At 44.5% G+C, this 21,038-nt stretch overlaps 1 protein-coding gene across 8 annotated transcripts in view; it reads right to left on the minus strand.

Annotated features, from left to right (window-relative positions):
- The window catches only part of FRMD4B (FERM domain containing 4B), a 74,629-nt gene that overhangs the window by 18,133 nt on the left and 35,458 nt on the right, over positions 1-21,038 (minus strand). For 6 of the 8 annotated variants that reach the window (XM_085235668.1, XM_010718713.3, XM_085235667.1 and 3 more), the window contains exons 6-11: positions 19,518-19,574; positions 18,542-18,564; positions 7,393-7,476; positions 6,174-6,239; positions 5,186-5,243; positions 4,168-4,254 (exon numbers count right to left, since the gene is read on the minus strand). In XM_085235668.1, the coding sequence (XP_085091794.1) occupies positions 4,168-4,254; positions 5,186-5,243; positions 6,174-6,239; positions 7,393-7,476; positions 18,542-18,564; positions 19,518-19,574 (375 nt within the window). Of the gene's footprint in view, positions 1-4,167; positions 4,255-5,185; positions 5,244-6,173; positions 6,240-7,392; positions 7,477-18,541; positions 18,565-19,517; positions 19,847-21,038 lie in introns of those variants that run through there. The other 2 variants (XM_010718715.4, XM_010718714.4) reach the window with 2 other exon arrangements.

The following is a 21,038-nucleotide window of genomic DNA, read 5'->3' on the forward strand; positions in this document are numbered from 1 at the left end:
GCACTCTCCATATAGGAGACAGCACATTGTTTATCTCACCAGTGAGAAGAATACGGGTAGAGATGAAAGACAGAACTATCTTGTTTTGAAACAGCATATGAAGCTCTGGGCCCTGGGCCTTGTTTCATGCATTTCCTAATCAACCCAGAAGATATTTGGGATGGGATCTTGGCGTGCCACCCAGACACCCTCCATAGTGAGCAGGAGGCACTGCTCCAAGCAGCAGATATCTGTATTAAGTGCAGCTGAAGGCAGAATGCATTTGCAAAGCAGCAGGACTGCAGAGCTAATCCCAGGTCTGAGCTGAAATCTGAACGCAGGTTGCAAACTCAGTCTTTTTATGCCCTATAAGACTTCAAGTTTATAATCAACTGAGCCATAGCATAACCTCCAGCCAGTGTGGAGCCACATCTTTTATCCACAAAGAAGACGATTTTCCTAAATGACATAAAAATTGCTCTCTGTTTCCAGCCTGTTACAGTACTGGAGCAAATCTTCTCCCTTGGCTCCCATCACTCACAGTCCATGCAAAGCTGTACAATGTGGGTCTGCTTAGCTAGAAACCACTTCCAAATAAACACAAAGTTCCACGAGCAACTTACAGTGACAGAAATCCTCTCTTCAAACAATCGCAGATCAACCAGCAAACTACCAGTGGCTGGGACCCAACCTTCCCAGCCAACCTGACATGCGCAGGCAGACCTGGCAGGTTTGCCAGGTCCAGCCCCATGTTACTGACCATCCCTTCCAACAGCACCCAGGCAGATGGGCTGCGGTGCTGAGGGTGACTGATGTGACGTGTACAAGCTCTGGCAAAGGCCAGGAGATACGTATCTGAAGATTGCTTCACCCAATTGCCTTGCAAGTTGTTTCCTGTGGAGAGCATTTGACACTATTCAAGCAGCAGTGTTGATCCAACAACAAAATCCTGGGATAACCACAGTGCTCCAAGGCTCATATTTAGGCTTCTTTGCCTAAAGACCTACTTGGATAAAGCCAAAAGATTTCACCCTTTGAGGAGGATGGTTGGGAATCAATTGATGCTACATTAGTAGAAGCAGTTGATTACTTATACACACACATACACACACACACATACACTATATATATATTTCTGAATGTGGATTTATCTCTGAACATATGCCCACTATCAAACAAATGCAGCCATATCTGAGAGCAGCTTTTGCTGTTACACAAACGACACAAGGAGCACAGCAAAACCAGGTGGGAATTTAAGAGAAGCACAGGCACCAGCTCCACATCTCCTGCCTGAATCTCAGCGGCTTTCCCATTTCAACAGATCTCAGAAGGGTTTGCACATCCAAAGATCGCTTGCATCTTTAAAAATGGGGAAGGCCAGCCGAGTTTCAATCCATTAGGATTGGACTCAACCTTCCCCTGTTACTGAATTAATCAGACCTATGTATATTTAAACATCACTAGCTGGAGAAGTGGAACACAATCAGGACGCTCTCTCCCAGATGGCTGGGGATAAACACAACGGCACTTCTGATCCACAGTATAAACAGCAGGATAACACCAGCACATGGCAGTTGTGAGTTTGGCTCCTTCTCAGAGAGGAGAGCAAGAAAATTCTGCTAAATCCAGCAGAACTAGCACTTCTGCTCAGACAGGCAGACATAATTTACATGCCTACTTCCCTCTTGCTGCTTTGGAAAGAATGGTAGTGCCTGCTCCCTGGAGATTTTGACAAGCTATACAGGCTATTCTCTCTCTAAAAATTTATTTTGATATATTTTTGAATACCAACAAATAACAATACTGGTTAAAGGCAAACTTCTCCCTGCCATAGCACAGACAGTGAGATTGTGTTGGAACAAACAGCAGTGTTTCAGTATCTTAACTCCAAAACCAAGTCCGGACTGGATGGGCACCTCTACACCCAGTGTGCTCTCACTCCCTGAACAGTGATCTCATTCCAACTATTTCCATAGTTCACACTAGAAGTGCACTGTGTATTTCAAATATCCTTCGTATAAATAAGCTGCATTTTTAGTCACATGTTAATTATAGAATCATAGAATGGCCTGGGTTGAAAAGGATCTCAAAGATCTAGTTTCAACCCCCTGCTATGTGCAGGATCACCAACACCAGGCTGCCCAGAGCCACATCCAGACTGGCCTTGAATGCCTCCGGGGATGGGGCATCCACAACCTCCTTGGGCAACCTGTTTTGGTGTTAAACGTAGGCAGGACTCAGCACAAACAGAGGTTCTGCCATTCTTATCCTCTCCCATCAGCACCAGACACAAATCCATGAGCCCATTGCGATACTATAGCTGTACCCATCCACGCTTTTTCCATGAGCTTACTGGCATTAAACTTTCCCTCTGCATTTAAGCCTCTCTTCCCCACCTTCCCTTTTGATCTCCATTCTCCCTTGTATAATTATAATGATAATTACAGTACAGCATAGAACTGTTACAATTTCCATTGCAACACCTCTACAGAAAAGGTGACTTCTGAATGCTGTTTGGTTGGGGATATTTTTGGCTTATTTATTTTTTAAAGTTCTTCCTCTAAATGTAACTCCTGCTGCGTTCAAAGGCAACACCCCATAAGAAACTGTAGCAGGGTGTGACTTGGTATCTGGGCCCTGCTGGCCTCAAAAAATTTCCTTCATCTGTCTGGTTGATGTTGTAAACCGAAATCCTCAAGCATATGAAGTGCTTGGCGAAGCAATGCTTCTAGCCAGGCAAGGCCATATTTTCTTGGAGAGAGCTGATGGTCCCAGCTGGACATCTTGGCTGGAGAACGGTCTGTATTGGGTCTGATAGGAAAAATCTCATAGATGTCCAAATACAGGAAAGCACTGAAAGAGCAAGAGGAGCTGCTTGGTGCTCTCTGATGATCAATGCTATATTAACGTTGGCTTGATTTTCTAGGGCTCCTCTTGTGTCAGTGTCATCTTTTAACACACATGGTAAAAGACACCTGGGGCTAATTCAAGCGTTCTACTGCACAAAGCACAGACTTGGAGTTCAGTCTTGGACACACAGATGAATAAATATAGCACCAAAGAGACCAAGTCATAGCCTGTCTTGCAAAAAGATCAAGTTGGGAACTTGAAAGGGAATTGCTCTTCACGAGGAAGTTCTGTTAAGCAGTGTTTTTTTGGCACAAATGCACTAAACAATATCATTTTGCAGATGTGAAATTCCCTGGCAGGAAGCACACACTTCATGTGAACTCCTGCCCAGACAATTCCAGGGAAAAGAGAACAGCAAAACCCCATGTCTGCACCTCCTCATGGCTTCAGCATTCCAACAAAGACACGACCAGAAAGAAACCATTCACATCCAGCCCAACAGCACGGTTCCCTCACATGCACCCTTGGCTCCTACCCACTGCCAACGGTGTTAACCAGCTCCTCAAAGATTGCAGGCCTCAGTCTCATGTCAGTGAGAATTATGCATCTACAGGGCTGGACGAGTTCCCAACGCAGCGTGTGCTTGGGCTGCAGGATGGATTTCCAGGGCCGCCAGCAGAGCCTGTCAGGGCTGACTGATGGGTGGCTGAGGGGAGCCAGCAGTGGAATATGGGACCCTCTGCCCCATTTAAGCAACAACTGAAATTGCTGGCAGAGTTCACCTGGAGAAGATATGCTGGGGAGAAGGGAAGTGGAAAAGGAGAACGACTTCCATGATTTGGCATTTACTCTCAGTTCCCTCTTATAATTCATTGTGTCACAAAAGCATACAGTTGCCCACGCAAGCCTGCAGCTCCATCCAGTTCATCTTGTATTTCACAGACATCTGTTCATCATTTCACACACAAAGCACATCTCTGAAAGCCAAAGGAAATGCTGCCTGTGAAGAAGGTCTTTACACTGGGATGTGCGGAAGCCCAGTTGCTTCATGCTTCTGCAGATATCATTGGAGTCTGCCAAGATTCCCATGGAGACTGCCCTAAGACCACCAAATTCAAGAAGACAAAGCACCCAAAGGCAGCTGCTCACCGTGGCACATTAATTTCCAGTATTACGTGAGAGGGCAGAATTTTACTGAATTTAACAGAATTCTTCTGCCTCCAGACCTTTGTATTTTGCTCACTAGATCGATAAACAATAGCTTAAACAAGTATATCCCAGCATGCAACACCTCCCCATCCCCACCCCAAATAGAAAATTCAGATGCAGAAAACTTACTTTTCTGGGTTTAACTTTGTCTTGTAAGTCGTACTGGCCTATTCCTTTATAACTTATTCCAAGCCACCAAGGGATTCCTTGTTTATCCTGAAAAAAGAAGCCTGCATGAACCAAGAGCTACTTAAGAAGCAAGCAATTCCAAGATTACAGCTTGTTTCATTCTGAGACAAGTACAGGTAGGTAAGGAACAAGGACAATTTTTGCAAACAAATTGATGTGAAGTGGATTGCTAAAGTGAATATTGAAACTTTTTTCCATTGCCTTCTCAGGCAGAGGTAAGAAACTATGCGGTGGTTGTGCAAAGTGGACAAAAAAAGCAGCAAGCACTGCTGAAACAAATGGGTGTCACTCCTTGCAAGAGGTGGCTGTGGTAGGGATATGGGACAGAAAAAAACCGTGGCCAGTGACTGCATCCATGAAACTCAGGCGTGACACAGCTGCAGAAGAACAGTGCAAACCATCAGCTTCTCAGGTACCACTGTCAAAGCCATAACTGAAAGTATGGAGACGTCACCCCTGCTGAGCTCTTCTGCAAGAAAACACTTTTGTCCAGTCTCTGCTCTAAAAATGGGAATAAATGTTGCATTTTCATCACTCTCCAAAAATACCACTCTACTATACAGCGTTACTCCTCTTTACATATGCACCCACTGATCACCTGTCACTTAGAAGCTGTCTTTTCTACTTTTTTTTTTTAATTAGAAATGCTCTGCAGCAAACATTAATTACTTCAAATCTAGAAGTGATATCCAGTTTAGTTAAGCTGATACAAATTTAGCTCCTGATGGAACCACAGAAGGTTTTGAATGGAGGTTCCTCTCTGTCTTCTTTAGCACAATGTTTTGCTGCTTTCTGAAACCACTCTAAAAATAATACTGAAGAGGCAAAAAGTAAAAAGGTTGAAAAATGTGAGGCTTAATTCTTGATAGGAGGGTACTGAATCATCAAATTGCTCCTTTAGGAATGTAATCACGTGTAATAAGCTAAACAATCACATTATCTATGGACATTTACTAACCTTTACTCCATAGTAATGGACACCATATGTTGGCAAAGCTTCTACCACTCTCATGTACCTGTAGACAGATTTATAGCCTATCAGATTAATTTTTCTAGAGGAAATGATATCTATTAACATATTTTTTTCACACATACATTCAGGACATGTCATTTATCATTTGCATATTTTGAAAGCTGTAATGATTTAATGCCTATGTCTTCAAGAAAAAAAACCTATCAGCCAGGCTCAAGAAAGATGTGGTATTTTGGCCCAGATAAAATGGATGGGAGATTTCTCATACAACAAAGCATTCAATCTCTTATCAGAAATTCAGAGAACAGAAAGCAAAGCTTCCAGTTCTGCACTAAACTTAAGCCTTTGGGAAATATCTGCCTCTAATTATTTCATGATGTTGCTTTGGTAAAAATGGATAGACTCCAAATGAAATTGTTTAGGCAGTTGTACAATTGTTTCACGATGCAATGCAGAAAATCACTGAACAGATAATTTTTTTCTCTGTTCCTGTTGAAAGAAGCCCCTGAACTACTGAGACAGAGCTGCAGGCACTGAGCTACGCGACAAAGCCTGCAAGTTGTCTGCAGCACGTGGCTATGGAAGTCATCTCAACCTTCTTGGTCATCCTGCAAGACCTCGTTTTTTGAGAACTAAATGCTGAGTATTTGAACAAAGATGTGTTTGTCTTCCTTACAGAACATAAGATATGGTTTTCCCTTAGAGTTTGGTGTGAAAATTAAGTGACAGCAAACAGGGTACGGAGAAAGTGCTATGAATGGAATCCAAGTTGGTTCTTCTACATGAGAGGTATTTGGTAGAGGAAATTTATCACGGGTTTCCTCGCCTGGAAAATATCACTCCATAAAAGATAATTCCGATAAGACACAAAAAATGAAGTTTGCAAGCGACAAGGACCAAAAGAGTCTTCTCAGGAGAAGAGAAACAATAAGCATTGACTTATAAAGGTGATGTTTTTAAGTGTCATACTCACTGAACAATGGCTTGTCCTCTGGTCAGACCTTTTATTTGTGTATAGTGTTCAATGACTCTATCCTCACTGCAAAACAGGCACAAAAACCAACTTAGAGGCTCACCGACTTTTCCACATATGACAGCACATGCTGACATTTAGGTGCCCGCATGCAGAGAAGTGCCCCTCTGTGCATTTCTCACTCTAGCTTACATTCTGTTTCTTACCCATTTCTTTCCCACTCTTCATTAAGCAGCATGGAGCTGCATCTTAATCCCCGCCATCGCATGCTGCGTTCTGGGCTAATTAACAAATCGTTTCAAATCTGCTGCAGATGCTGTTGCAGAAGAATGGTACTAATTGTACGAATTCATTTCATGTTCTAAAGAACCAGAGCTTCAGGGGCCAGTTAGTGTTCCATATGCAAGGCAGAAGTTTTTCACTCTAGTGCACTTTTTCACCTGGCATTTCATAGATGAAGAACTACAGATTTGTCAGCAATGGCATTTTCACTTTTTTTCTCTGCTATATACTTAAACGTCTTGTTTTAAGCAGAACATGAAATATGCACTTAGTAAGTGTCAGACACCCAAATGCAAAGAAAAACTCAACAGTATTCATTCTGAAAAATAAATCATAACAGAGGGCCAGCACACGTGAAAATACATCAAGTATACATCAAGTCTGAAAAATGAAATAAATGAGAGAGTCAAACCCAAATAAAGGGCATGAATTACAAGGAAACAATATTGTCGATTCATCCCAAGTGTTGTTTCTTTCATGGCACATTCATGCCACAGAACTGATCTTCCTTTTCTGCTTCCAGCTATTCTACTTCATCTTCTCCCCTTGACCCATTGAGGAGCATGAGAGTGGCTGGGTGGGCACCTGGCACCAGCCAAGGTCAGCACATCACAGAGGCTCTGCTGCTTGTTGGTTGAAAAGGTGTTCTTTCCAAACACAGACTTGGCTGGGGTTCAGATTAGCTCTTTCTAATGTGTGGTACCCCGCTTACTCCGATTCATTAACATGATTGAACTTTCAGTGAGGGATTTGCATCGGCTCTTGTGTAATTCATAACCTTCTAAAACTGGAAACGCTTGAACACAAGTGATTAACTTGAAGTCCTTTATAACACAGGCTGAGAACTGTAAAAACAGTTTGCAAGACTGTCTAAGAGCAGTCCTGTCATTGCCATCCACAGCAAAGATTTACATTTAAATTGAATTAAACAGCTCACCAGTAAGCAAGTGATGGATGTTCCTGCAGTGTCTTGGTGGGAAAGACAGGCAGCGTCTTCAAGTCTTTCCGAGTGTTTTCATCACTAAAAGCAAAAAAGGCACAGAGTCACTGCTGGTGAATCACAGATACAAATCATCAGTTTCAGCAACAGGAAAAGGCACTGTTCTTGGGGTGCACATGCAGCATTGCCCCATATCAGGCCATCATAGCAACGTAACTCTATCTGCCCTCTCACATGACAGTGATGTATGTGGTGTCGTGCAAGCTCCTGTTGTAACTCATTATACAGACACGTGATTATGGAGTCAGCCAGGCCACTGTGGCAGGAGTATGGTATCAATATTTATTTTGCACACACTTGGCTTTGTTTGCTGAGTAGGGAATGAGCACTCAACAGCTGCAGGAGGAAAGCTTTCGCCCAAAGGCAACGCTTGCGGTGCTATTTTTGCTCTATCTTTAGCTAAAATCCTCCCCAAGAGACAACAGATTCCAGCATGGTATTTGTCAGATCTGAGAGTTTAACACTGATCTGATTAACAACAAAGGATTTCAGTTCATACGCTATGAAATATTTGTAATTAAAGGAGTTTTTCTGGGCTTCATATTGAGGAGAAAGTTCAAATATATTGGACTTTTGGTCCAGCCTGGAACAAAATAAAGCTTTTGAAGTATGCAAATGCCATTTGTCACAAAAGCAACAACAAGAAGAACCAGCAAAATATTTTAAAACCTATTAGTAGGCACCAGCAAAATGGTTAATATTCTCTCTTTTCATGCTCCGCTAATTAATCAGCTGAAAGTTGCACGCCTCATTTCTGCAGGATTTCTGCATGCCTTTGCAGCAGCATGAACAAGCACGAACACGACTGCTCTGAGAAAAGAATGCAGTCAAGTTCATCAGCATCTGCCTCGGCTTCAGCAGCCAGGTTTTCCTTGAAGGTGGTTCCCCACTCGTGAGCTGTTTCCATCAGACTACAGCATTACAGATTTTCTCTGAGCTGCATCACCCACTCTCCCCTCCTTGCGAGCACCTGTAGGGCAGCTGCAGCATGGAAGCTGCTCTGTGGGATGGAGGAGGTGATGGAGGTGCAGGAAACCACTCACATCTCCAGTCTCGTGGCAGATATCAGAAGGAAGGCGAAGTAAGTGACAGCTTTCTGGCTAATCGCCTTCCAAGGTTCTCCCCCAGCCCTGACAATGCGCCTCAACCCTAAGAGGGACCACCTCTGGGGATGAAGAAACAGTTCAATCAGCGGCCTCCTTATTCTGCAGCGTCTTTGATGAAGTTGCCAAAAAGAGGTCAATTAGCATGCAGGAGCTGTTGTTACTGAGCTTTTCAGCCAGCAAAGCCAGGAATATGCACTTTTTTTTTTTTCCCCAAACTGGCAAGCACCCAACTGCCATGAACAGCGACATCTGGGCGGAAAATCAGGATCTCTTCTCTCAGCACTTATACAGCCAGTGCTCACACAAGCAGAGTAGTTTTGTTTGCCCCTTAAAAGCCTACTGATGGGATCAAGATGCTATATGATGTCCCAGCTCGTAGATTACCAGGGCTTTGTAGGGACATGTGAATCCTCCTGAGGCCTCAGGAACCAGAGTCAAAACAAAAACGTACCCCAAAATGAGGGAAAAAAATCCCACAAAGTCCTGAGCAACCTATTCTGATCTCATAGCTGACCTTCTCAGAGCAGGAGGCTGGGCTACATGACCTCCTGAGCCCCCTTCCAACTTTAATCATAGACTCAGGGTAATTAATTATTAAAAATAAAGATTTCCTGCTTTTTTAAAGCCTGATTTATAATTGCAATGGCTGCATTAAGAGTCAGGGCTGGCAGGGAAATAGTGAAGGAGGAGAGGGTTTCACAAGGAAGCGATAACAAAACAGCTCATTTTTACCAAACAAAAGGACTGTTCCTCTAAATACAGATTCTCAACCCCTACTATTCATATGCAGAGCTTTAATAGCAGGTCTTTAAGTTCTCTGTTCAGAAATCTCATTGCCAGCCAAAACAAGGGCTGAAGTACTGGAAGTACTGATGAAAACAATGCTGGGGGTCAGCAGCACCCTCATCATATACTGCAGAAATGTCACCAGATCTGGCAGCTGTGTACAGAAATGCCACATCATGTTCCATATGTTGGGACACACTGTGACTAAAGTGCTGCCAATCACTTATGTGATGCAAGATGGGGTCCACCCCTCCACCATCAAGCCAGAACCATGGACCCTGGGGCAGCTCAGTAGCAAGCAGTCCAGGAAGCTGTGACAACTTTTAGAAGGGCTGGAACTCTTCTGTTCTTCTGCCAATCTATGAATGAAATCCAGTTTCTTGAAATAGCAGAGAATACACCTCTTTTAAGAGGCAAAGTTGGTCCTTATGACTTTTCTTGCTAAAGGGATGCAGTCTCCTGTCTGGTCGATCTTGTAGATCTGTGCTCTGTTCCCTGTCAAAATGGATTTATGAGGCCCAATAGTCTATGAGAAGCATAACTGTAAGATTAAACGTGAAACGATCCTAGAAAAAAAGTGAAAGATCTGGAGAACAGGGCACAGATCTTTGTGTGCTGAATGCCTCCAAAGCACGCTGGCACTGTGCAGCACAGATCTGCTGACTGCACACTCAAGGATTAATATCTGGGATGATTCACAGCTTCACAGATAATAAAAGCCTCAAACAGACATCTTCCTTCCTTCAAGAGAGTTCATTATCACTCCATCTGCAGAGAGGAGACCAAGCACGTCTCCCCTTGACCCTTAGGATCACTTTCCCAAGCCCTCTTGGACCCAGCTGTTCCTCAGAGGTGACAACTGCAGATAGGAGCGACAGGTTGAATTATTACCTGTTCCTGTTTAGTTTCAGCAGAACCACCAGATGACCCAGACATTGCAGAGCAGACACTCCAGGCCCCAGATGTCCTACCCAACCCACTGTCCAACCAGACAGATGGTGCTCCTGCTGTGGCCATGGGCAAAGGTAGTGGTTCTCCTCAGAGCAGCAGGCCTGGCTGTTGGGACCACAAAGCCTACTTGTGTTCCATCTGACCTCTGCCACGAAGGGGCTTCTTGGCTGGCAGGTTGTGGCATGAGTCCAATGCATAAAGAGCCCAAAGTCAACAGGACTGAACATTTTTGGCAAAAGGTTTGTTTATTTCCCAGGAGGGGAATCTAGGAGAACACTTATCTGAAGTATTTTTTCCACCATGGAGAAGAATTAAAGAAAACAAGCCAACTGACCCTTTCCTTCCCATGCTGTACAGGGGAGATTTCTCCCCAGCTGGTATTGAGCAGAACTTGGACTGATCATGAACATCTACATCAGAACCTCCTCACACTGATCCTTGTCTCTCATTCTTGGTATTCAGTTTAATTTTCCACTCATCAGCGTCAGCTCTACAGAGACTGAAGGGCAGCTTGCCTCCAGAATAACCAGTCACAGTATTTAACCACATGCCATACTATGAATAGAAGTTCCTGTGTCCAACTGATCTCTAGCAGCAAACCAGTACCAATGCTATGTCCTTCCTACAGTCTATTAGCCTTCCCATGATATTTTAGACATCCTTCTAAAAGCTCACCAGAAACCTAAGGGACCACGTCACGTTACTGGGGCATCCTCTGCTGAAAGCACATAACTGAAAATTGAAAAAGACATTTATGCTCCCTGAAAGTGCATCTTCACAGCTTGTAATCACATGATACAACACTCCCTGACAAGCAAAGATTTACAGATCTATACTAATTAGTTAATGGCTGCACACACTTTTCCTCATTCCCACTGTCACAAACAGCTTATGCCTGCTGCTAATGCAGTAATTCAAGGTAATAGACGTAGATGTAACAAGATGTGGTTAATGAGATTAGCATAAAATGTGAAGAGAAGTAGCCACACCCACAGCAACAAAAGCAATATCGTTGGACTACAGCATGAACTTAATCAACCCACATCTACTTTGTAAATATTGATACCTTGATAAGGACAGGACTTCAGACAACTTTTTCACTGACTAAAATGATAGCAGGTGTGTGTCTCTGCTGAACTGTGTTGACGACACTTTTCAAGGTAGGGATTTATTACTGGGGAAAGTTCATTGTATGATGATTTCCCTTTGTTCTTGAAGCCTTTTATCCTTGCGTAAACACTTGTTCTTATTCTTCAGCATGATCATTAGCAAGTTATTCCTGGATCTTTATTTCACATTTGGCTTATTCTAGTAGTGGATTTTGGCTATACTGTTGGTGGAATTTAGAATGGCCTTGTTCATAGAAAAACACTGACCAGCTTCACAAATTAACCTGAAAAGCACATCAAAAATCAGCAGCTACTTTTCAAAAATCACATGCAAGATAAAGAGTTTCCTTCTTACTCTGTTCAAGATGCTTAGAGCTAGTGATAAAACTCAATGAATGCTCTACATGTACAAAAACAGCCCATGCTACTGATTCTAGAGCTGCCAATGTCCAATCCAACACCTACCTGGCATCACCAAGGTCTCCAAGTTGTTCCCCTCCATATGACTTGAGATGAAAGGCAGCAACATGGGCCGCCATCACCATGTGGCAGTGGGACTGCTTTAGCAGCAGGTGCATTTTTTGTAGGTTTTCGTTATGTTTTAAAGCAAACAGAAAGGAAGAGTGGGATGCCTTGCATGCTCCAGTGGAGGTGGATCAGCCTCCCAAGGTACTACAAGGAACAGGTGTGAGAAGGAAGCAGCAAAGCAAGAGGGGAAAAAAAATGATAATAATGAGCAGGGTTAAAAGTGCAAGAGAAAAAAAAGGGGGAAGACAGAGCAGAGAAGGTAAGGGGAGAGACCATTGATTTAGCAGCTTTTGAGTATGTCAGAGCAGCAGGATCTTGGCAGCAGGATTTTGAAAAGCACTCCCTGACAAATCCTCCTTTGTGACAAATGCCAGACGTTTCCCATCATTTCCCAGCCTTTCAGTTCATGGTCTGCTGGCACACTCAAGAAAGTTATTTTTCCATTGAAGGACAACTGGGATCCAGAATGCCTGTGCACACAGGGCTCCCATCTGCAGGGGCAGCCAGAGCCCAGTGTCCCCTGGCCAGCGGGGAGCTCTACCATGCAGGGCTGCAGTTTGCCACTTGAATACCAGATAAGAACTGCCTGCTCAGAAAGGTATTTGAAGAAGCATTTATAAGAGCTTTCCAAGCCTCATACATGAAAAGGAACACGATAAAGAGTGCAGATGGCTTTTTCAATGCCAGGCAAATGCTTGAGGCTTGCTGCGCATCTCTGCTGCAGCCACGCTGCTGGCTCAGGGATTTCCATGTTGTGCTGCAACACCAGCTTCACCTTTAGTGTCCGACCTCCAGTTCCAGCCTTCAGGCTAGTTTCTCAGCTTCCTGAGCCCTGCCTGACCCTCTGAAAAAGCAGCACCTGTTCATCGCTAGGAGTTTGGTGACCTACCCACTGACCTCTAAAGATGGAACAGGAACGTTATAGAAAAACAATCTTTTGCATCAGCTATACACATGTACATCTCTCTCCGAGGACATAAGAGACCAGGCAAGTGAGTGAGATGCTCCCAGATTTTCATTGTCCAACGAGGCACCATTTAGATTCCCCTTTTGCAGGGACCATTTCCCTGGTTTTGAAGATAAAGCCCTTTGGTGTTTGAATCCTCTGGTGCTGATTGCCACTGGTCAGTCCCATATCCACACATACAAAGCTGCTCAGCTGCATCAGCAGTGCATGTCTCTAGGTTTTCTCTGTCAGATTAGACAAAGCAGGATGGCTCTGCTTTAGCTGGGATTCACTGCAAAGCAAAATACGACCGTTCACTGCTGCTACAACGCTTGAAGGATCCCCAGCTCTGCCTCACAACGACCGGCTGTTATTTCTAACGCTCACGCTCTCTCTTCCTGTTCGCACAACAGTCAGATTAGCCACATTAATTGTGGCTTTTTAGCATGTCTGAGTGCAGCAGCAAAGTTTACAGCCTGTTATCACAGCTCTGCCTGCTGATACAGAGATACAGGCAACCACAAGAAAAATAAAGTATCCATGTAACAATGAAGGCCTGACAAGTCTGCAAAAGCAAGAGGCTGTAGCTGAAAAGCTGTCGTCTCATTTCCTCTAGGCACAGAGCACGCACCACTGAGTAGATCCCAGCCATCACAAGGGAGGAAAAAACAAATGAGGATATTCTCTCTGTCTTTTTGTCCAGAGTCAGCACAGAGCCCGGATTAGGGCTAGAACAGCCTTACATGAAAAGGAGGAATAAGGAAAGGGCTGTCGAGGGAGACTCACGTATGAATAAAAAGACAATGATCTCTTTGCTGCCCCTCCCAAAAGTATACTGATATCATGTACACAAAGATACTTTATTTACTATTTCTGAAACTATTAGAACTACATTGCCATGTGCAAGCAGCAAACCCCAAGAGACCAGATTGTTGAATTACTTGCAGTATGCTCTTTTTTCCTATATCCAGTTTTTTACTCAGCATTTCTGCACCTAATTCATGCCAACTCATCTGCTGCATAAGCATACTGTACTAATTCCTCAGAAGCCCTTCATTTCTTCTTCTTTTTTTTTTTTTTTCCAAGTGTCCTATTAAAAATAAAAAAAATAATAAAACTAAACTGACATCATTGCAGAGATAGCATAAACTTTGGTCTGCCCTGAACTTTATGAATCTACAAGCACTACCAGTAGAAAAAACCTGTTGCTGAAATAACCAAAATAGAGTTAATGGTTCACAAGCAAGCACCCAGAGAGGTATTTAAAGGAGAAGTGCACAGAGAGTGGAGTCACAGCCAAAAGGCAAAATACACAGTGACTCACTCAGCAAACAAGAAGCCATGGAGCAAAGTGAGTGCACGCACAAGAGCAGAATGCTCAGCACTGATTTCTCAGCTGCATGGACATGACCAACTGGGAACAGTGGGCTGTGCTGGAGAAAGTCTCTGTAAATACCATTGCAGAGGCATTTAAAATACGCAATTAAGAAAATCCCAACTAAATTGAATGGGTGTCTATGACAGGCACCAGATCACCTTGAGAGTGAATCCTGCTGGCTGTGTATTCACCCACCAGTACAGCCCATACCCTGCTGGAAAGGACACACTGGGGCTGACAGAGGCATAAGGACTGCGCTCAGCTTTCTGTCACTGTGCTGACACCAACATCAGGGTCCCTTTCTGGGCCAAGCACCGTGTGGATCCACTACGAGACCTCTCAGACCTCTCCAGGATGCAAACAGGCAAGTAGGGACAACTTGGGGATGTGCTGCAAACCTGTGCTTTGCTTTGACCCAAGCTCAGACCACACCTGGAGCTTTGGCCATTTGAACATGGTGAGGTTTCTGAAAATAGGCTGAGCAAGCTGGAACCAGCAGCCCTCAGTGTGTCCTCTCCTGGAGCTGGGCTGCTCTGCAGGCCAGCATTGCAGCTAGCAGGTGCCACACAATCACAGAGCTGGTAGCTTTGTCCAGGCAGCTCCTTCCTAGCACTGTCCTCGCCATTATTTCCATGCTCTTGTGCACCAACATTCCTCTGTTTATCTGGCAGAATAACCATCCTCCCAAGCAAACACTACCCAAAATTTAAGAGGGAGCACTCACTCTTAATTAAGATTGTTGATACCAGTTTTCTGCCCGTAGACTAAGCACTTATTCTGTTCTTTAATGAAGTTTGTCACTGTGGGAGCTCCTGAGCCAGTTCCCCTGTAGCTGCAGCGTGGGAGCCTATCTTGCACACAAACCTCTTCCTGTTGCAGGCTGCATTTATCACTCACGTACCGATAAACCCCAGTGTCTCACACATGTCAGCTATCAGGAATTCATTATTTAGTCTGTGTTATGTTACACCAGGCAGGAGTTATCTTTGCAGCCCACAGGCCAGAATCAAAACCGAATGTGTCAGCTATTTAAAGAAAATGGAAGCCCTCCTCCAGCAACTTCGTTAACCTCCAGGGAGCAGGGCTGGGTTTTAGGCCTGGAAGTGTTACTGTGGAAAACACGGTTCAAAATTATCAGAAAAACATTGTTTAAAAGCTACTTTCTCAATTCACTTTGATTTGATGTTAATAGACTTTTTTTCCTCCCCCCTCTAAGACTGAAATAACAGTACAGCATTTTTAGGATTGTCAATAACATTGATTATAAACTCTATTATCAAGCTACAAAGAAATACTGTATTCTGTTACTATTTCTAAGGGCAAACAGTCTGTAAACTAAGCACGAGTGAATCATTTGTTTCTCAAAGAGACAAGACTTTATATTATAGAGCATTAACATGGTGAATAATCACCAGCCCGATCTGGTAACTGCTTTGGCTAGGTCTCTTGCAATCTAAAAATTCCTAAAATAAATAACAAACAGCTTTTTATTTTCCCTCTCCAAAATTCAACCATGTCAGAAGCTGCAACTTGAATTTCATTCTCTTAAAAATCCTCACACAAAGTTCAAAATTTCAAGATTTTTTTTTTTTTTTTTTTTGCAGTTTTTTCATAAAAATCAGAGAATCATTTGAGTTGGAAGGGACTGTTGAAGGCCATCTAGTCCAACTCTCCAACAAGGAACAGGCACTCTGAAGCTTGATCTGGCCACCTTGGAGAAACTGGAGCGATCCCAGAAGATGTGCACTGGGCATGCCACAGATGGCATTCTGAAGGCTGTACTTAACAGGCCATAAAGCTTTTTTTTTTTTTTTTTTTTAATCAATATGTCTTTAAAGCTAACATCTTTTCCAAGTCTTTTCCACTTGGGCTGGTGCGTCTTGTATCATTCAATGACAAAGCACATGTTCCTGTCCCAGGAAGACCCACTGCATGTCACCTGCAAGGGCTGAGCCTGAGATCCTCACACTGTCAGTGCCACTTGGCTGTGGGGTGACTTCCACAGAAGTCAGCAGCTGTTACTGTCTCCAAGTACCCACGTCAGGTTTGCTCGCTGAAAATGAACAGATTTCCAAGGAATGTGCTCACTCACTGAGCACGAAAAGAGGGCAGGCAGCTTGTGGGAGATTACTGTGCTCTTCCTGCAAGGCCTTATCTGAGGAAGGGGTTACTGCAGAGCTGTGGGAGTTTATGGTGCCCTGGTACTGGCCTGCATATTCCCACCTGGAGCCAGCAAGAGAGATGTGCCCCCAACAAAAGCTCCTCATGAGGCAGGCAGAGATCACCAACGCTGTCCAGACTGGCCCATCTTTAACTGACAGGTAATCTCCAGGACTTGAGGCAATTCTGCACTAATCCTATATTAAAAAAATTAATCATGGCATTCTCACGTAAGCAGAAATGGTGCAAGAGCCACATTCCAGAAAGTGATTCAAAATGGAATTGCCAAACGATAGGCAACACTGAGCACATCTACCCCAGCACCACAGCAGGAAGCAGCCTGTGTGCAGAGAGCAGAAAGGCTGCAGGACGGTGCTGGTGGGTTTGCTGGGCCATCAGTCACACAGCATCTTCGTAACACACACTGGTAATGAAGCCAGCACTTTAACATCGGTGGTCCAAATGACACTTGTGCTATGTAAAATCAAATTCCTTCACTCTGATGTGTGGGACAGCTGGCCATGCTCATTTGATATGGAGGCGTAACTTTTTTTTTTTTTTAATACAGTGAAAGCAATTGCTGCAGCTTACGATCTTTTGCAAAAGGCAACTGTTTGGAGAAGGAAATCAATCTTGTAGCACACCTCTTGCCTCCCATGTTCTTTAAATACTTTGGAAGGTAACAGCAGGCGGTCCACGCCTTCCAACCTGTCTGATGAGGCATGCGAAATAACCACGTACACAGTTCTTGTGCTTGTGAAGCAACACTTACAAACCTATTTATTGCAAACGATAAGGAGTCAGAACTAAGTTCAAACTACACAAGGGAGGTTTTAACTACAAATGCAGTTTTAAACCTTAAAACTCTTTTCCTGAGGGCTTGTACCAGGCTAAGAGAGCCTATGCCACCAGGGCTGCAACTTAGCAAGTTGCTTCTAGTCAAGCGAGCTGTGGTGACATGAGTTCCCTGGTTATCTGTCCTTACATTGAGGGATGCTGCAGGAAATCAGGGTAGATGAGCAGTCTTTCTGGGGTGAAGGGCAGCACATTGTGGCTATAAGCAATATCCTGTGGGTCACAAAGGAGGTCTGCAGTGTGAATAGGAACAGAAGTATCTGTACCGGCAGCCCATCCAGCTGATCTTAGTCACAAGGGCATCCCTTCCTCTTTGCAGGCGTGACAGCACACCAACAAAAAGCAAAGAGGTCTGTGATGGGCTTTACAAAGCATGCTCTTCCACACAAGGGGGACTGACACCAGGGCCAGAACAGAGCTGGCACTGACGCTGTGCACTGAAAGAAGAGCAGAGAATACCTCTGCTGGGGGTTTTGGCATCAGGCACAACTCATATCCTGCATTTAGCAGGTAGCCCCTCACTGGACATCTTCCAAACGTGTCTTTTGCAGCAGGAAAGCTGCTGCAGCAAGAGCATAACATCCTACTGTATGGAAACTCAGCAAATGGTAAAACATTAACGCGACCAATGCTGACCTTTTGAATTTTTGTTTGCTCAGCAGGCCGTTCCTAATTGAAGGTCTTTTCCCTGGGCTCCAACAGCTCTGAGCACAGCCTCAGCTCCCCACACAGCTCCCAGCGCTGCTATCCAAACCCATGCACGGAGGTGACCAGGCAGAAAGCAATTTCCAAGGGCAAACACTCTCTGCGTGTGCAGCCCCAGTGCAGCATACAGCTCAGCACAAGTGTTGGGTCAGGTGTGGGCTGAGGGAGGCCTGGGGGCAGCTGCAGAAGAAAGAGGCTCATTGACCTCAGGCAGGCAGCTGGCAGCTCCATGTCCCCCACACGTGCTGTGGGTGGGCACGGTCTGCAGCACCAAGCACGGGCTGGCTGGGAGCAAAGGGCAGCAGCTCCCCGTCCCACTCAGGCATGCACACGATGGGAGGGGAGCAAAGAAGGATGGCCTGGAAAGTTGTTTTGATTCTGAGCCTTGATTCTGTTCACCCTGCAGTTAGATTTTATCCAGTCTAGCGGTGCATTTTGCTTTCTTCGGCCGCTGCTCTCAGTTGGACTTTACCCCTCATTTCTGATTGTTTGAAATACAATGCAAACCAGCCAAAACACATCCATCAAGCCCGTTAGTATTAGAAAGGAAAAATGTTATTACCTGGAATAGTCCCCTTTGGCTTCCTACAATTGAAAAACAGTGCAGAATTAAAACATTATCTCTTCAAAAGTCCTCGATTTTCCCAGCATTGTTTGCTTCCCCACTCCCACAGCTTTTTGGCTGGATCCCGACCTCAGCCACATTCACACAGAGGCTGCCTGCATGCACTCAGGAACAGAGCTTGGCCCTTCATGCTTCCAGCTGTAGATTATCCACCTACACCATAAATAAATGTGCTTCTAGAAGGGGGACGAATTTCACGATCCACATCCAATGTCATTTTTGCTGCCCAAGAAGTGAAATACAGTTCTCTCTCTGGTTGTCCAAGCTGAAAGTCAGCTCTAGGAGCAGGTCAGACTTTTGGGAGAAATTGTGCTCTTGGAAGCAGCTCAAGCAGATCAGCTTTGCTGAGCATTTCATATGGGGGTGGGGGTTGAGCAGGGAGAACAAACATTTTAAAGGTAGATATTTATTTCACAGAAAGTGGTAAATAACCAAACTTGAAGTCTGAGGACAGCACAGTGAAGAGAAAAAAAAATAATATCAAGTAACAAAGGTATAAAACATATGCTCTGAAAGCTTCAAACATAGCACAGCAAACTTCAGCTGCAGTACTATGTTGTTCTCTTCTCAGATATCCAGCATATATTTAAATTAGAAGATTAAGTGATAAATTGGACGTAAATCTGCCCAAATAAATTACTTCCCTTGATGAGCTTTTCCTTTTCCATTCTCTCCACCAAGTTAAAATTGCTCAAATACCTATTTCTTCCACTAGCCTACGAGGAAAATAACTCCAGAGACTGCAAACAACAAACACTGCATGATTTTGTCCTCGTGGAGTGGAGAAAAATACAGGAAAATAAACCCAGCAAGGCAGCACACAGCTGAACTAACAGGTCAGGGGGCTGCCACATGCCAAAGCAGCACCGACACCAGAAAGTCACCGTCCACCAACACACAAAGAGCAACTTACCTGCAGGACCAGGGCTGCCAACTTGAAGACCGTCTCACTTTCAACTTCGATTTGCCCCTGTGCAGGAAAAGAGCAGAAGGTGAGTGCCGGGAGCCGTCCTGTCCCCACAGAGCACAGCGGAGCACCGCGTCCTGCCTGGCTGCCAGCACAGCTGGGTGGGAGCCCGACTCTGTCCCAGCCCTCCACCCGCCACTCCCGCCTGGGAAGCGTTTCTCCTCCTTTCGTGAGCACTCAGTGTGTGTACACAGACACACGCAGTCTGTTTCCACCTCCCCCCGGCTCCTCTCCCACCCCCTTTTTTCTTGACATCGCATGTTGTCTTTCTGAAGCTTTGTCATATTGCACACACCCAGGCAGGTACCTGATCCCGCACACTTCGAAACACACTACAAACTTGCCATGAACCAGGGAAAGGAGGGTGAACCAGAGGAATTTATGGCTTTAAGCATGCCATTTCCCTGGGGCAGAGACCTCAGCTCTTTGCTTTGATGGTGGTACGCACACCCATGATGCTAGATAAACGATAGTTATTAATCGCGAGATGAGTATAACTAATTTTCTTTTACCACACACAGCCTGGAGATCTTACAGTTCCTGCAAGTACACGTGCATCTTATTGCAATGCTCAAAGAGATCCCATGGACTTCTACTCTCCAAATCTCCATTCTTGACTCCCCTCCAATACCAGCAGAGTCCTGTCCTGAAAGTCGGTGACTTCAAAGCTACAGTTGACAATAAATGCTAAAAAATCAAAACCACACCAAGATATATATATTTTTTTCCCCGTTTTCCTAGCTTGCAATCTTCAGTACAGTCTTCCCAAGACAGTGTTTTACAAGGAGAAATCATTTTGGTTCCATAGTGGGACCAGCAGCAAAACTGGAAGAGTCTTACTGCACCTGCACGTCAGTTCTCAGATCGTCAAAGCCATTCTTGATACCTACTGCAAACTACATGTAAAGGACAAAACTTCCCCCAGGAACCAAGTTTTTGTGCAAATATTTGTTCTTGTTAACCATCTGCAAGAGGAGACAGTGGACACAATGTCCCCTTCCATTGAGACCCCAGCACATTCTCCTGTCCCCAGAACTCAAAGACTGAATGAGGGACAAAGCTGAAATAGTGCCCAAACCACTGCAGCAGGAGGATCTATGGACTTAAACAGATACAGGGAAATGATGTCTCTAAATATACGGGGCACATCTGGAATAGGGCTAATTTATCACAGCTGCAGGTCTGGCCCACAGAGACTAAGTTCAGAAGTGAACAAACAAATAATTCAATTTTCATGGAAAGGAAGCTTTTTGCCAGCTTTGTCAATAAAACATTCCAGCAGCAGCGCTCCCCCGGGCGGCTCCACCAGGGCAGACTGGGAGGAATTTCCCCTTTCCAACAGGTGTGGCAACAGCTATGCAGAAGTGGCCTCCAAAGCATTCCCAGACATTTCATTAGAAGAGGAGGGGCACATCACAAAGTAGAAGGGAAAAAAAGCTTCAGATTCTTCCTTCCTTCCCTCAGATC

Source organism: Meleagris gallopavo, chromosome 14, assembly GCF_905368555.1.
Source record: "Meleagris gallopavo chromosome 14, MGAL_WU_HG_1.1, whole genome shotgun sequence".
NCBI classification, from domain to species: Eukaryota; Metazoa; Chordata; class Aves; order Galliformes; family Phasianidae; genus Meleagris; species Meleagris gallopavo.